At 45.7% G+C, this 17,853-nt stretch overlaps 1 protein-coding gene across 3 annotated transcripts in view; it reads left to right on the top strand.

Moving 5' to 3' along the window:
- The window catches only part of gabrb1 (gamma-aminobutyric acid type A receptor subunit beta1), a 699,552-nt gene that overhangs the window by 347,559 nt on the left and 334,140 nt on the right, over positions 1–17,853 (top strand). For all 3 annotated transcript variants that reach the window (XM_070863097.1, XM_070863090.1, XM_070863081.1), the window contains exon 4: positions 16,512–16,732. In XM_070863097.1, coding sequence (XP_070719198.1) covers positions 16,512–16,732 — 221 coding nt within the window. The remainder of the gene's footprint in view (positions 1–16,511; positions 16,733–17,853) is intronic.

The raw sequence follows: 17,853 nt of genomic DNA, 5'->3' as shown, positions 1-17,853 counted from the left end.
CTGTGGAAGCTGGGACATTGAATAAATTTAAGACAGAAATAGACAGTTCCTTAAACGATAAGGGGATAAGGAGTTATGGGGAGCAGACGGGGAAATGGAGCTGAGTCCATGATCAGATCTGCCATGATCTTATTGAATGGTGGAGCAGGCTTGAGGGGCCGTATGGCCTACTCCTGTTCCTATTTCTTATGTTCTTATGTTCTTATGATGACTCATTTTCTGTCCTGATTGTTTCTCTTCTACTGACTGTGCCAAATTTGGCTTTAACAACAAGAATCTGGTTCGTGGCTGTCGTTTGAGAAACAACTCTTAGTGTTCTACCAGTAGTTGTATGAGGAATATTATGATAAGCAAACAGACAATTAGCTAATGTGTGGTCCAACGACAACTGCTGTTTCTTTGGATTTTAATCCAACATTTGCTTGATGAGGGAACGTTTTACAATTTGTACTGTGCACTCTGCTACACCATTTGAAGCAGGGTGGTTTGGTGGAACTTTGGTATATTTCACACCATTTCTGCTCATGAAATGTGCAATTTCTTCTGAACAAAATTGTGGCCCGTTATCTGACACAATTTCTTCCACATTTGGCTATGTCTTAGGTAGATTACCCTCCAGAACTTGGTTTACGGTTACTTTATAATCACCACACAACCATACCTTACCATCTGACTTAGGTATATCAACAATGGGTGCAGCCCAATTACTTAGATCTACCTTAGCGATAATGTTCTCAGATTTTAGTCTGTTGAGTTCTTGCTCAACTTTCTCCTTCAGTGCATATTCTACGGGACGTGGCTTGCAGTAAACTGGTCTGGAGTACTTCTGTACTCTGACACACATTTTGAAGCCTTGGATTGGACTGCCTGTTTCGCGGAACACCTTTGGATACTGCTTGATGACAACATCTTTCAATGCAAGTCTCGTTTCCAGATGAAAAATTTAATTCCAATCCAACTTCAGTGATCCCGACTAATGTCTACCTATCAAGGAATGCTTGTCTCCTGCCACTACTAAGAGAGGCAAGCTCTGAAACTGATCTTTGTATTTAACCAGTACAGTGATACATCCTACAACAGGGATTTGCTCTCCTGAGTAGCCTCGCAGCTCTACCTTCGATTTCTCCAGTCAAAAATCACTCAATTTGCTGAGATATAGTGATTCTGGTACTAAACTCATGGATGCACCAGTGTCGATTTCCATGGGTATCCTGGTTCTTGCAATGTCTACTTGGATGATGATACATCGCAAATCATTGTTAGATCCCTTATGCTCCTGATGACATGTATCATCAAAACCTGCTCATCCTGTTGCTTCTCTTCAATGTTATGTAGTGTCTGGCAATTTCTACTTCTAGCTTCGAAAGTTAGTTTACTCTTCAGTCGCCATGACTTTGTAAGATGCCCAGTTTTCTTGCACAAGAAACACTCTGCCTTCACATATGGACAGCTTTGAGCAATGTGTCATCCCAGGCACCAATAGCACAACTTCAATGTACTGTTACTTTGGCCAGTTGCTGAGGCCTTGGGGCTCAACTGCCTTTTACTTTTAACCTGCAAGCAATTCACTTTGGTTGTCTGACGACTGGAAATGGTGCAAAACTCTCGGGAGTATTGGTCAGCCATATCCGTCGACATAGCTGTCTGACAAGCTGAATGAAAAGTCAAGTTAGAGGTTGTCAACAACTTTCTTCTGATTGCTTCATCTTTCATTGTACAAACAAAGCGGTCATGCACTGCTCGGTCCTGAAAGTTTCCGAAATGACAGTGAATGGATAGTTTTTTTAAAGCTACAATGTACTCACTGATACCCTCATCAGTTAATTGATTTTGTATTCCAAAATGATAACTTTCAGCAATTTCCAGGGGCTAAGGACTGTAATGCTGTTCTAACTTGGTTAGAATCTCTGTCAGTGGCATCCTTTCGCTTGAGAGGAACAAGCACATTTTTCATGGTTTCATACACCTCAGGCCTGCTTCAGTCAAGAAAACAGCCCGCTTTCTTTTTAAAACCAGCCGGTTACGGTTTTCATCATCAGGGACTTCGACAATGCTATTCGCGGAGGAAAACATTTCTAGCCACTCGACTTATGCTCCAAAAGTCTCTCGGTCATGATGGAACTCACCCAAGCACCCTATCTTTCTCATAGGCATTGCCACATGGACTCTAACAGTTCAGCCAAGTGTGCTTGTTATTTACCTTGGATTTTTAGCTGTTCTGCAAAATAAAGAAATACTCAAAGTCTCTGGATTATCCACCAACAAAAATTTCAACTAAGCAATCCAATTATCCTATCCTCAACACCAATGTGATCTTCTTTCAATATCACTAACAAATACACTTTGCAAGACAGTTCCAACTGTCATCAACATGACCCTTTATTGTTACACATCAGTAAGTGCATTACCACAGTAATCCACGAGGTGGAGCAGTAGTCTATTAGGGGGAGCTCCACTACAGGAGGCCAGCTAGGATTGCATTGGAATAGTCAAGTCTCGAGGCAACAAAAGCATGGATGAGGATTTAAGCAGCAGATGAGCTGAGGCAGGGGCAGAGTTGGGTGATATTATGGAGGTGGAAATAGGCGGTCTTCGTGATGGCATGGATATGTGGTTGAAGCTCATCTCCAGGTCAACTACGACACCAAGGTTGTGAACAGTCTGGTTCAGCCTCAGACAGTTGCCAGGGAGAGGGCTGGAGCTGTTAGGTAGGGAATGGAGTTTGTAGCAGGGACCAAAGAAAATGGCTCAGGTCTTCCCATTATTTAGTTGGAGGAAATTTCTGCTCATCCAGAACTGGATGTCGGACAAGCAGTCTGTCAATTTAGAGACAGCAGAGGGGTCTAGGGCAATAGTGCCTCTAATTTGCGGTCTAAGTGCACATTCCCTTTAAATTCGTTGCCACATGCGTGATATGTTCCAACGGGAGCAGCCGGTGAGTGGCATGTGTAGGGCCTCCCGAGCACGGCCTCGCACCTTAGGGGAAACATTGGTCGTGAGAGGTAGTGATGAGGTTGAGTTGGATGTCATCAGTATACATGTGGAAATTGATGCTGTGTTTTTAGATGATTTCGCCAAGGGGCAACATGTAGATGAGAAATAGGAGGAGGCCAAGGAGAAAGCCTTGGGGGACACCAGAGGTAACAGTGCAGGAGCGGGAAGAGAAGCCATTTCAGGTGATTCTCTGGCTACGATTAGATAGATAAGAATTGAATCAGGCGAGTCCAGTCCCACCGAGCTGAGCAACAGTGGAGAGGTGTGGAGGAGGATGGTCTGGTCAACCATGTCAAAGGCTGCAGACAGGTCGAGAAGGATGAGAAGGGATAGTTTACCATGGGCACAGTCACATAAGGTGTCATTTTTGGCTTTGATAAGAGCTGTTTCCTTACTGTGGCAGGGGCAGAAAACTAATTAGAGGGATTCAAACATAGAGTTCCGAATCCCTTGCAGGGCTGATCCAGTGCTGCCTGATGAGTAATTTTTTTTTTAAGCTGATGGTCAACACAAGGCCACCTCAGCAAATCAATTGATAATGCGCTGGTTGCATCACCTTCACCATCAACAATAATAAATGTGTCCATCATACTACATTTTGGGGTCGAAATTGCCCCTTGACTGAAAGTAGGTGCACCTACCATTTCTGAACATTTTTCTCCGACACAATCCTTGGGGCAGAGAGTAGAGTGATATTGAGGACTTAAAATTTTTTAAATCTCCAGGCGGTGATCGGGTCAGCTGCAGAGCGGAAGTGCATGTCGAGCTGGTCGGATGCTGATATGTGTCATCAGCACATCGCTGATGACGTCAGCGGGTTGCCAATGATGTCAACTTGTCGCTGATAATGTCACAGCATCGCTGATGATGTTAGCGCGATGCAGATGTGCCACGTCACACTAACGCGTCACGACATCCTTTCTCCATTAAAGGGGAGGGCTGCTGCGAACTCTGCATGGGGTTTAGTTAGGCCCACTGGGCCACCAGGGAGGGTTTCGGGCTGGGCCAGCAGCCCGGCACCCAAGAGGGGGTGGTGGACTGCCTGTTGGCGGGCCGGCTGAACCCGTGACCACCATTGTCGGGCCGACCTCGGAGTCGGTCGACAATTGGAATAAAATGGAGGTGCCGGCTGTGCACCCTCCACTGTAAGGGCGGACGCGCTGCCCGGGAACACAGAGCTTCCCACAGGGGGAAGCTTTCAGTGGCACCAACCAGCAGCTGCTTCCGTGGGGCAATTTCTCGCCAGGTCGGAAAGGGGGTCGCCGCCGGTCGATGTGGGGTCAGCGCGAGTCCAAAGGGGCGACAGCACGGGCGGTGTGGAAACCCGTTCCCGCTGCTCCCGGCCCGGGCATAATTTAGGATGGTTGGCCCATCCATCTGCCCCCAGTCGGTGAGGCCTATCTGCTCCATTACCGCCGATTAGAAGCGGTAATAGACCTTAATGAGGGGGGCAATTTCGGCCCCTTTGTCTGATAACGCTCCCATGAAGTGCTCTGGAACTTTTTCTTAAGTTAAAGGCACTATATAAATGCATGTTGTTGTTGTAACTATAACTCCAGCTACATTTGCATCTGTCAGGCTCCAGAGATCACATTGACAGTGCATGACTATTGCATGAAAATTGCATGGTGCTTTGGGCAGTATGTCACCTACAAAGTTTACTAAAGGTCAATTTAATATAATTAAACTTACAAGCTTCTCCATGATTGAGGGAAAAAAAGATGCCGAGGTAACTACGATCCAGATGTTTCTCTTTTCTATAAATTCTGTAATGTTCCAAAATTTCAAAGTATAACAAGATGTCACTCTACACTGTTGTTCTTGTTTATGACAGCCCAGTACAACACACTGAGCATTACATTACTCTCAGCTCACTAAAAGGATTGTAAAAATCTAACCAGGAGCACTGAACGGTTGTTGAATGAACAAATGATAGCTTATTGCTCAGTTTGCCTACGTAAGGGTATCAAAATTCACCATCCCCGAAGGGACAGCTACCACGGGGTTTGGGCAGCTGACCAAAAAAATCGATCGGCCACCGCAGTCAGGTGATTTTCCCTCCCGAGCCATATTCAGCTCGGGGGGGATTTGAGCGGAGCGCACTTCTGCCAAAAACGGCGGGGTGAAACCGCTGTAAAGGTAGGTTTCCAGCATTGAGCTCAGCAGCTCAACATTGGAAACCTACCTTTACAGTGGCCAGGACAGGGTTTTTCCGTTACAAAAAGGTAGGATTTCTTCAGGCGGTGCCTCCGCTGGAGTTTTGCCACGATTCGGGACCTTTGGTCGGGAACTTTTAGTGTTTTTAATTCAGATTCCATCATCCGCAGTATTTAGCTTTTCATATAGTTTTATTAATGTTTTTGGCTCCATTAAATCTGTTGAGTGCTGCGCAAAGGTTTGTACATACTTTTGTACAACTTTCAGGTCTGACTCTTTAGTGGAGTCCTGTGGGCTGCAGAGACTTGCTTGGCAGGGTTCAGCCTGAGGATGGGAGGAGTGTTTGGAGGGTGACATTTGGTTCATCTGGTCAGAAGCAGGGTGGCACACAGGAGAAGGCGTCACTATCAGCAACGTGCAAAGAGCAACGGGCAAGGGAGGCAGCAGCCATGATTCGTTCATTCTGCACCAGACCAGTGTGCCCGCCATCTTGACCAGCCCGAATCAGGATTGCGGTTGGCTGCTTGGGGACAAGGGATATCCCCTGTCCACTTGGCTACTCACTCCACTGCAGAACCCCAGGACAGCGCCAGAGCATGCATACAATGATGCTCCTAGTGCCAGCAGGTGCATTATCGAGCAGTGCATAGACATCCTTAAGCAGAGGTTCCGGTGCCTGGACCATTCTGGTGGCACCTTGCAGTACTCTCCTCAACGGGTCTCCATAATCGATGTGGTCTGCTGCATGCTGCACAACCTGGCCATCATGAGGGGACAGCCACTGGAGGTCGAGGAGGAGGAGGAGGAGGAGGAGGATGCATTCTCACATATAAGGATGTGCCTGACACCTCCACTGCAATTTCCCTCCATGTATTATGTACTGGCGGTCTGCCAGATCTCCCCACGTCAGGAAACAGTATTCTTCTTCTGTCCTCCACACCATCCATCAGTGTCTCCAGCTCCAAATCAGTGAACCTGTTCGTTCTCCTTGCACCTCTTACACCAGCCAATCTGCCCATCTCCTTCCCCCCTTCGGGCCTTGCTGCAAACCCTGGCCTAGCTGGCTCATTAGAAACCCTTACCTGCATGCTGAATTTCTCAGTGGTGATAACACTCAAATTAAGACAGCCACACCACTTAAAAATCGACTTTGGAAGGATTAATTAGCGCTGGAACCCGTTGGTTCACTTTTGGAGCTGAAGATGGGGTGGGCCAGCCACGAAAAAATTATGGCACTAATGGCCCCAAAATGGTGGGGGGAGCACCAGCTTTCCAGCGGTACTGAATTTTGGGCCCAAGGTTTCAAAATTCTGATTCTGGAGGTGGGGATCCTATAGGTTGATTAGGTAAAAGTCAATTACACTATTTAAATTCTCGGATTAAGCAATTTCTAACTGCTGCTTTCATTCAGGTAAGAACAAATATCAGAATATAAAGGCTGTTAAGTAGTTAATTGCCTTTATAACAAGGAACCCTTCCCCAAAAATACCACATGTACGTTATTACCAGGCTGTGGAACCCCTTTCCTCCCCTCGTTCAGTGCCACGTAACCATTGCTTCCTAACCTATCTCACTTTCCATCCAACGGTTTTCAGTCTTCGTGCTGTCCTGCACTTTGGTCCTTGACCCTTCAACTTGATTATTGGCTGTATCAAAAATGGTAGCCAGCTGAAATCGCAGGACAATAGTAAAAAGCAAAAATACATAGTGGCACCAGATTTCTGGCAGACATCTACCACTATTGTGCTCCAAATTTATTTTAATAACTCACTTCTGAGATCGATAAATCAAAACATCTCCATTACTTTGGCAAAATCAAAATCATAAACCCAATCAAAATTTGCTTTTTACTTTGGCTGATTGGTCACGAAGTACTGGTCAAGACGCTCAACGAAGGCTTCCCAATCATCACCCTCAACAAATCTCTCAAGAATACCCATGGCAGCCATAACCGCAGTGCAGGTTTCCAGTCGTCCTGGTTAATCCTTGCCACTGGACCATGACCTAGCTCTGTCAAGCCCGTGTGGTGGCTGGTGTGCAACGGCTACCATGCATTAAAAAAATCCACGCACAGGCACCTTCCGCCCCCTCAATTGGAATTCAGGACTGGAACATTGGGTCCTTCATTGAAACATCTGTGAACTCATGTGGCGGCAAGTCATCCTTGTTCAAGGGACCGCCTATGATGAACTGCGTGAAAATTTGTGATATGTTACTCGTCGCCAATTGTTATGTTCAGAATAATGCCACAAGACTGAGTGCTGTAAGCTCAAACTGATGTGACCTTAGTCTCTTTAATCAAACTCCAGAGTGAAGAATCAGCATTGTAGACAACCTTTTATACTTGCTTGCACGAGGTGTGCAGGTGACCCATGGGTCACCAACAGGTGCTTCCCCGGTGGCAAGTCTTACACTATTATAAAGTTTACATACATAACAGTAAGGATCAAGGCCTGCATGTCGTCGTGGAGCAGGTGGAGGATGGTGATGAACTTTTGGGGGCATTCGAAACGGAGGACACTCCATAGATCTTCGCGGTTGACAGTGTCAAAGGCCTTTGTAAGTTCGAAGAAGGCCATGTTTCAGGGCTGGTGTTGTCCCTGCATTTTTCCTGCAGCTGTAGCGCTGCAAAAATCATATCCGTTGTGCCCCGTAGGGGACAAAATCCGCACTGTGACTCCGGGAGGAGCTCCTCAGCCACAGGGAGAAGACGGTTGAGGAGGACTCTAGTGACGACTTTCCCAGTCCACCAGATGTGTCATCGAGCAAGCAATAGGCATACAGAAGGTGCACTTCAAATGCCTTGACAGATGTGGAGAAGTCCTTCAGCACACACCAGCCAGGGTCTTCAGAATCATTGTTGTTTGCTGCACGCTGCATAACATAGCATAGCAGCGAAGATTGGAGCTGCAGGAGGAGCAAGCGCAGAGCGCACAGAGCCTCTTCAGAGGACGAGGAAGAGCAGGAGGAACAAGTGGAAGACGAGGTGGAGGAGGAGGAACCTGAGGTGGAGATCGCACCAGCAGCCCATTGCTGCCCGGGAGGCCCGGGATGGATTCATCATAACCAGATTTATTTAACTTGCTCCAATGCACCCATATGGCTGCCACATGCTGCACTAGGTCCCCCCCAACAACACCATAAAGCATGCCTGCAATGTCTAAACCATTCCTGTCACCCACACACCCATTGCTTGAGGTTAAGTAATGTCTCACTATTCACTCCAAGTGACAAAGCCACTTCCAAGGTAGCATGCAGAAATGGATAAGACCGGAAAGTGGTGCAAAGAAATATATTTATCTGTGTCATAAAAATAACTGCATAAAAATAACTGAAGCTTAAAATTAACATTTGTTCAGGCACCTATATGCATACCTATTGCATCTAGGGTTGTGGGTTTTTTTGCCGCGTGCTTTTTAAGGTGCTCATTTCCCTGCTGCAATGGTTTCGACACTTTTGGCGGATGTCCTCTGGGTTTTGGAGCCTGTGAGGGCCCAGCCGAAGACTGCTCCTCCTGGGGCAGAGGTAGACTCAACCATTGGAATTCAAAGAAGCATGTGGGGCTCTAACTGAAGGGGAGGCAATAGGAGAGAAGTGTGAGCTCTTTAAGAACTGCCCCCACTTCCATGTCTCCTCTCATCATCATCCCGCTCATGGAACACTCACACTTCCCTGCTAGCAAGGAGCTGGAGAGCATCTTGCTGCACAGCACTGGGGTGATGAAGGCCCAAGTCTACGTTTATAACCTTCCTAGAGATGAAGTCTATGAGCGTCTGCCATCTTGTTGGACTAGCACATTTGCTGCTCCATGCAGGTGTCCATCCTTTCCATGGAACAGCACATCGTCGGCGAGATGGTGGTGCTCATGTTGGACTTGGACTCCTCCATTCTCTGCACATTTGCAGACAGCGTGGCTGCAAAAGCTGCCAGAGCCTCATGCAATTGTTGGTGCCCTCCGTGATCACTCTCTTTCTCGATAGCCCCCGAGGCTCAGCATCTGCATACAGCTCAGCAGAGCTTGGAGTGTCCTGCGCCCTCCGGCAAGGAGTCACCACTGCTGTCGCTGACAACATCATCTGCTCTTGCTCACTTGTGCAGTGTGAGACACCAGGTGACAACATTATTCTATCTCGCACAGGTCCCACTGAGGCATATGTATCTGCACTGGTGCTGGGTGCGCTTGGGTCTGCTGATGCTGCAACCCTCAGAGGCTGGAGCTTCCTCTGAAGAGTCGTCTTCCGCCTCCGGCTGGACAGTGGGAGAGTAAAGAGATGATTTAGAAATGTTGTATGAAGAATGGGTAAAGTTATGCACATGATGACATTTCACTGGCGGCTGAGATCATTCACCATATGAGTGACTGCTGTATGCCTTGTGGTTGTATAAGGTGTAATTCTAACACCAGGTTACTGGGATGACCTCCCTCCATCTCCCATCGCCAGCAGTTCTGCAACTCCAGAGATCTCCAAAGCCTCCTCCTCTGCTGGAGTCAATTGAGTGTATATTGGAGGGCCACTTCCAGTTCTCTGTCTCTCCCTATTGTTGTGGGAGAGAAAGATGAGAACTTTGAGTGAGAGTGATGGAATGAGTAGGCTGCATGTGTAGAGGTTGACTATGAGGGAGTGGCGTGACATTGGCAAATGGCCTCCTTCTGTGGTGTTACTTGCTATGATTGCATTAAGATGAGGGTGACTGTCAGAGATGGTTAGTCAGATGGGGACTCTTTTTTTCCTTAGTCATTTGAGATGTGGGCAGCGCGCCATCCCTCATTGGTGAACGAGATGGGTTTTTACAACAATCCGGTTTCACAGTCACCATTACTAATACTGGCTTATTATTCCAGATTTTATTTAATTAACTGAATTTAAATTCCCCAACTGCCATGGTGGGATTTGAATTTATGTCATTGGATCAGTCGTCCAGGTCCCTGGATTACTAGTCCAGTAACATAACCATTAAGCTACCATACCCGTGTACATAGACAGAGAGGGATCGGTGGATATGCAAGGTAGGTTGGTGTGAGGAATGATGTGTATGAGTAGACTTGGGAAGGCAGAGTGATGGGAATGTGGTGACACACATATCAGGATGCCGGTGATTGTGGCATTGCGCTCATCTTTCCTGACCTCATGAGATCATTGAATCTTTTCCTGCACTGGATCCAGGTCCTCCAAACAACAACCCTGCTGTTGACCTCCTCTGCTATCTCCAACCTGGTGTCTTTGGGTGGTCCTTTATGCCTAACAGCAGGGAAGAGGACCTCCCTGCATGCTCTCACTGCCTACAGCAGAACATAGATGGATGCATCGCTAAATTTTGGTGTGGGCCTCTGCTTTTGTGTATCCATGAGCGACGCTTTTATCACCTTTGTAATATTAAACATAGAAACATAGAAACATAGAAAATAGGTGCAGGAGTCGGCCATCAGACCCTTCGAGACTGCACCACCATTCAATAAGATCATGGCTGATCATTCCTTCAGTACCCCGTTCCTGCTTTCTCTCTATACCCCTTGATCCCTTTAGCCGCAAGGGCCATATCTAACTCCGTCATGAATATATCCAATGAACTGGCATCAACAACTCTCTGCGGTAGGGAATTCCACAGGTTAACAACTCTCTGAGTGAAGAAGTTTCTCCTCATCTCAGTCCTAAATGACTTACCCCTTATCCTTAGACTGTGTACCCTGGTTCTGGACTTCCCCAACATTGGGAACATTCTTACTGCATCTAACCTGTCCAGTCCCATCAGAATCTTATATGTTTCTATGAGATCCCCTCTCATCCTTCTAAACTCCAGTGAATACAGGCCCAGTCAATCTAGTCTCTCCTCATATGTCAGTCCTGCCATCCTGGGAATCAGTCTGGTGAACCTTCGCTGCACTCCCTCATTAGCATGAACGTCCTTCCTCAAATTAGGAGACCAAAACTGAACACAATATTCCAGGTGAGGCCTCAGCAAGGCCGTGTACAACTGCAGTAAGACTTCCCTGCTTCCTATACTCAAATACCTTTGCTATGAAGGCCAACATACCATTTGCCTTCTTCACCGCCTGCTGTACCTGCATGCCAACCTTCAATGACTGATGAACCATGACACCCAGGTCTCGCTGCACCTCCCCTTTTCCTAATCTGCCACCATTCAGATAATATTCTGCCTTCGTGTTTTTGCCCCCAAAGTGGATAACCTCACATTTATCCACATTGTACTGCATCTGCCATTTATTTGCCCGCTCGCCTAACCTGTCCAAATTACCCTGCAACCTCTTAGCATCCTCCTCACAGCTCACACCGCCACCCAGTTTCGTGTCATCTGCAAACTTGGAGATATTACACTCAATTCCATCATCAAAATCATTAATATATATTGTAAAGAGCTGGGGTCTCAGCACTGAGCCCTGCGGCACTCCACATGTCACTGCCTGCCATTCTGAAAAGAACCCGTTAATCCCGACTCTCTGCTTCCTGTCTGCCAACCAGTTCTCGATCCACGTCAGTACATTACCGCAAATACCATGTGCTTTGATTTTGAACACCAATCTCTTGCGTGGGACCTTGTCAAAAGCCTTTTGAAAGTCCAAATACACCACATCCACTGGTTCTCCCCTGTCCACTCTACAAGTTACATCCTCAAAAAATTCCAGAAGATTTGTCAAGCATGATTTTCCCTTCATAAATCCATGCTGACTTGGACCAATCCTATCACTGCTTTCCAAATGTGCTGCTATTTCATCCTTAATGATTGATTCTAATTTTTTCCCCACTACTGATGTCAGGCTAACTGGTCTATAATTACCCATTTTCTCTCTCCCTCCTTTTTTAAAAAGTGGTGTTACATTAGCTACCCTCCAGTCCATAGGAACTGATCCAGAGGCAATAGACTGTTGGAAAATTATCACTAATGCATCCACTATTTCTAGGGCCACTTCCTTAAGTACTCTGGGATGTAGACTATCAGGCCCTGGGGATTTATCGGCCTTCAATCCCGTCAATTTCCCTAACACAATTTCCCGCCTAATAAGGATATCTTTCAGTTCCTCCTGCTCATGAGACCTTCGGACCCTAGTACATCCGGAAGGTTATTTGTGTCTTCCTTTGTGAAGACAGAACCAAAGTACTTGTTCAATTGGTCTGCCATTTCTTTGTTCCCCATTATAAATTCACCTGAATCTGACTGCAAGGGACCTACGTTTGTCTTCACTAATCTTTTTCTCTTCACATATCTATAGAAGCTTTTGCGGTCATTTTTAATGTTTCCGGCAAGCTTCCTCTCATACTCTATTTTCCCCTTCTTAATTAAACCCTTTGTCCTCCTCTGCTGTGTTCTAAATTTCTCCCAGTCCTCCGGTTTGCTGCTTTTTCTGGCTAATTTGTATGCCTCTTCCTTGGATTTAACACTATCCTTAATTTCCCTTGTTAGCCACGAATGAACCACCTTCCCCATTTTATTTTTACTCCAGACAGGGATATACAATTGTTGAAGTTCGTCCATATGATCTTTAAAGGTTTGCCATTGTCTATCCACTGTCAACCCTTTAAGTATCATTTGCCAGTCTAATCTAGCCAATTCGCGCCTCATACCATCAAAGTTACCTTTCCTTAAGTTCAGGACCCTAGTTTCTGAATGAACTTTGTCACTCTCCATCTTAATAAAGAATTCTACCATATTATGGTCACTCTTCCCCAAGGGGCCTCGCATAACAAGATTGCTAATTAGTCCCTTCTCATTACACATCACCCAGTCTAGGATGGCCAGCTCTCGACATATTGGTCTAGAAAACCATCCCTAATACACTCCAGGAAATCCTCCTCCACTGCATTGCTACCAGTTAGGTTAGCCCAATCAATATGTAAATTAAAGTCGCCCATGATAACTGCTGTACCTTTATTGCATACATCCCTTATTTCTTGTTTGATGCTGTCCCCAACCTCACTACTACTATTTGGTGGCCTATACACAACTCCCACTAGCATTTTCTGCCCTTTGGTATTCTGTAGCTCCACCCATACAAATTCCACATCATCCAAGCTAATGTCCTTCCTTACAATTGCATTAATTGCCCCTTTAACCAGCAACGCCACCCCGCCTCCTTTTCCTTTCTGTCTATCCTTCCTAAATGCTGAATACCCTTGGATGTTGCATTCCTAGCCTTGGTCACCCTGCAGCCATGTCTCCGTGATGCCAATCACATCGTATCCTGCGCAGTTAACTCGTCCACCTTATTCCGAATACTCCTCGCATTGAGGCACAGAGCCTTCAGGCTTGTCTTTTTAACACACTTTAGAATTCTGCTGTAAAGTGTCCCTTTTTGTTTTTTGCCTTGCGTTTATCTGCCCTCCACTTTTACTATTCTCTTTTCTATCTTTTGCTTCTGTCTCCATTTTATTTCCCTCTGTCTCCCTGCATAGGTTCCCATCCCCCTGCTATATTAGTTTAATTCCTCCCAAACAGCACTCACAAACACTCCCCCAGGACATTGGTTCAAGTCCTGCCCAGGTGCAGACCGTCCGGTTTGTACTGGTTCCACATCCCCCAGAACCGGTTCCAATGTCCCAGAAATTTGAATCCCTCCCTTCTGCACCACTGCTCAAGCCACATATTCACCTGAGCTATCCTGAGATTCCTACTAGCACGTGGCACTGGTAGCAATCCTGAGATTACTACCTTTGAGGTCCTACTTTTTAATTTAACTCCTAGCTCCCTAAATGCATCTCGTAGGACCTCATCCTGTTTTTTACCTATATCATTGGTCCCTATATGCACCACAACAACTGGCTGTTCACCCTCCCTTTTCAGAATGTCCTGCATCCGCTCCGAGACATCCTGGACGCTTGCACCAGGGAGGCAACATACCATCCTGGAGTCTCGGTTGCGGCCGCAGAAACGCCTATCTATTCCCCTTACAATTGAATCCCCTATCATTATAACTCTCCCACTCTTTTTCCTGCCCTCCTGTGCAGCAGAGCCAGCCACGGTGCCATGAACCTGGCTGCTGCTGCCCTCCGCTGATGAGTCATCTCCCTCAACAGTACCCAAAGTGGTGTATCTGTTTTGCAGGGGGATGACCGCAGGGGATTCCTGCACTACCTTCCTTGCACTGCTCTTCCTGTTGGTCTTCCATTCCCTATCTGGCTGTGGACCCTTTACCTGCGGTAAGACCAACTCACTAAATGTGCTATTCGCATCATTCTCAGCATCGTGCATACGCCAGAGTGAATCCACCCGCAGCTCCAGTTCCGCAACGCAGTCCGTCAGGAGCTGGAGGCGGATACACTTCCCACACACGTAGTTGTCAGGGACACCAGAGGCATCCCTGATTTCCCACATGGTACAGGAGGAGCATAACATGTGTCCGAGCTCTCCTGCCATGACTTAACCCCTAGATTAACTTAATTTGGCAACAGCAGTGCTAAAGGTTACTGACTGATATAGTAAAGAAAAAGAAAAGTTACTTACCAATCACCAGCCAATCACTTACCCCCTTGGCTGTGACGTCACCTTTCGATTTCTTTCTACTTCTTTTTTGCCTTCTCTCCCCATTGCAGCTGCACCAGCTGGGCCTTTATAGGTTGCTCTGCTGTCCCCGGACTCCTGCTGCACGCACGCCCGCCTCTCCGAACGATGATAGGCCTTTATCGGCCGCTCCGCTGTCCCCGGACTCCTGCTGTTCGCACTCCCGCCTCTCCGAACGATGATAGGCCTTTATAGGTGACTCCGCTGTCCCCGGACTCCTGCTGTTCGCACTCCCACCTCTCCGAACAACGCTAGGCCTTTATAGGCCGCTCCGCTGTCCCCGGATTCCTGCTGCTCGCACTCCTGCCTCTAGGCAGCCAATCAAGGTAAATATGTTCTCAGTCATAATAATGGGAACTCCGTAAGTTGGAGTTCCCATTATCATGAATGAGAAACCCCCCCAAACACACAAAACATTAATAAAATATAGAAAAAACACACTACATATTTAACATTAATTTAAATTAAAGTCATTTATGTATTATTTTTTTTTTTAATCCGATTTTTTTTAAAGTTTTTTTAATTATGCTTTAAAAGAAATTTAACTAAGTGGGCAGTGTTTTTAAAAATGAAATGTGTTTTTTTAATTTTATTTTTATGTTTTAAGTGTGTTTTAAAACTCTTACGCCTGTAAAAGTAGGCTGTGCACCTGCTTTTATCAGGCGCAAGAGTTTTCAGGACATCCACTGGACAAGATAAGGGTAAATACTGCAATCTTGCCCATGCGAATGTCCTGGCTGCCGAGATGCGTTGGATCTGTCAAGCTCCCTTGACAGATCGGAAAAGACGGTTTTCAGCGCATGCGCATTGTCCACTGAACTACGCTTTTGCGATGCCTTCCCGGGTCCATACACACTCTGTACGGACCTGGGAGGCCGGAATTTCAGGGCCATTTAACATTGTAAATGCTGGCGTAAAAACATGCCCAAAAATCATGACAGCAGGTTTGTGGATAGGAAATATATGTCATGCGCACGACTTTCAATAATATATCGATATCTTTAATCTTATCCATGATTCTCAACAAAACACATGACATGATGTTGGCTTCAACAACAGTACAAGTCCAACAGGATCTTAGAAACTCAATTTAAAACTAAATGCAATGAAGTTCTAAGGCCCTGGGTCTTCACCCCTTTTTCCCTCCTTTTTTCTCTCCTCTCCTGAAGGCAGCACCTCTTGTCACGGTGTAGTTCTTTGGGCACCTCAGCCCTTTGGTACCTCGCTCAAGTAGCCATTTTTCTCGTGTTAGTCTAGAGAGCGAGTTATTAAACCCAGGGTCCCTAATCCTGTCCACATACAACATGCATTCATACATACTTCTCAGCAATCAAGCACGAACCAATGCATGATTTTCCCCTCATTAGCCCTGGAACCTTAAGGGTAGACAGAGCAGCCTCATCAGCATTTACATGCGGCATGAAGTGTCAATAAAACAGAGAAAACAGCTCCTCAAGATTCTTCAAAAAATATATATCCTATTATGTTGATGGAATAACTTCTTATAAATCCCTGCGTGCAATTTCTCCTCCATGCATTATGACTGAAGGGAATATTCTGCTACATGTTCTATTTTAATCTAAAAGCTAAAAATGCATTTGAGTAACACAAGAGGTCTATGATCAGCATGTTACAATCTAATTATACAGAAGCAATGAGTGCTGCTGTGACCCAAGACCACTCAATTTTTTAGTGGGAATAATGTCAAGTTGACGTTTACAGGTAGTTATCATACTCACAGTGCAGTATAGCTGGAAGATGATGGCTCAGTTATATAATGGTGAAAGAAATAAACTTTTGATTTCCAGTAGTTGAATGTGAAAATGTTCTTTTTTCTTTCTGTACAGGATTATACTCTGACAATGTATTTCCAGCAGTCCTGGAGAGACAAAAGGCTATCTTACTCTGGAATACCTCTGAATCTCACTCTAGACAACAGGGTGGCTGACCAGCTCTGGGTTCCTGACACCTACTTCATTAATGACAAGAAGTCATTTGTACATGGAGTTACAGTGAAGAATCGCATGATTCGCCTACACCCGGATGGCACAGTTCTCTATAGCTTGAGGTTGGTATTAGCTATAACTGAATAGTTGTGAGTGTCACAGTCTGGGACTGAGAATGGAGTATGGGTATTCATGCAGTTTACCCATTGCCATGACAAAATAATGGCCCAGATTTTGCAGTCAGCGGCGAAGTGACAACATTCGCCGCCTACCTTGAAGAAAGTTGCCACAAATATCTCTGTGGTGTGGATTTAACCTCTTCCGACCTTAATTTGATTCTGGCATCAGGTCTAGGGAAACTCCAGCGTCCAGCAAGAGTGATATCATCAAGCTGACTAAGCAGCCAATCACATTGAAGAATTCTGACGGACAGCGAAACAGGAAGTAAAATGCACTGATTATCCTTCACTTTTTAAATAATTTTACAGAGAGCAAAAGATTGGGACATACACATGGGATTAAGGAAGAAGCTGAATTATAATAAACAAACAACCATGGAATTTTTTATCATAATGGAAACATTAGAATTTCCACAAATATAAAATTAGTTTTTCAGGGCCAGTATGGTTGTTCAGCAGTAGTTATGATTTAGCACGCCGTGAAAAACTCAGTTACACCTCATTGAACAAGGCTTAACTTTTTTAGGGGGTTGTAACAGCGATATTAGAGCATAAAAACTGAAGTTCTCGTCAGTTCAGTGATTCAATTGATTGCCGGCTTTGGGGAGTTTAACAACGCACCAGTGTAGGACCAGGAAATAACTGAAAACAACCTCTGGATTTCCACATTTAACTGTGCAAATGCGGACGCCAGAAGTTGAGGTCAATTTCACAGCTGCAAATTCCGGCCAATACTGATTTAAAAACACATAATTTATATTATTTCTCTCCCTCTGATAACTGCATTCTCTTCTCTTTTTTCCAGGCGACCTCTTTCATTGACAGCCCAAAAGAGAGAGTAATTGCCTGCTCCCAGGCCTGTGCCAATTCCAATCTTTAACCAGCAATTAGAATTAGATCAACTGCTCAGGTTAAACCACTCTCCCTTCTGTGGGGGAAAACATCTGGTCTCCGAGTGGCACAGCTGAGCATGGCTATGTAGACAATGGGAGACAGTTCGACCCCTCGATGGCACCATTTATTGAATCCCAATACACAGTGGCACCACAATTATACACAACACA

The sequence above is a fragment of the Pristiophorus japonicus genome, chromosome 2, assembly GCF_044704955.1.
Source record: "Pristiophorus japonicus isolate sPriJap1 chromosome 2, sPriJap1.hap1, whole genome shotgun sequence".
NCBI classification, from domain to species: Eukaryota; Metazoa; Chordata; class Chondrichthyes; family Pristiophoridae; genus Pristiophorus; species Pristiophorus japonicus.
This window is presented reverse-complemented; position numbering and strand designations above follow the sequence as displayed.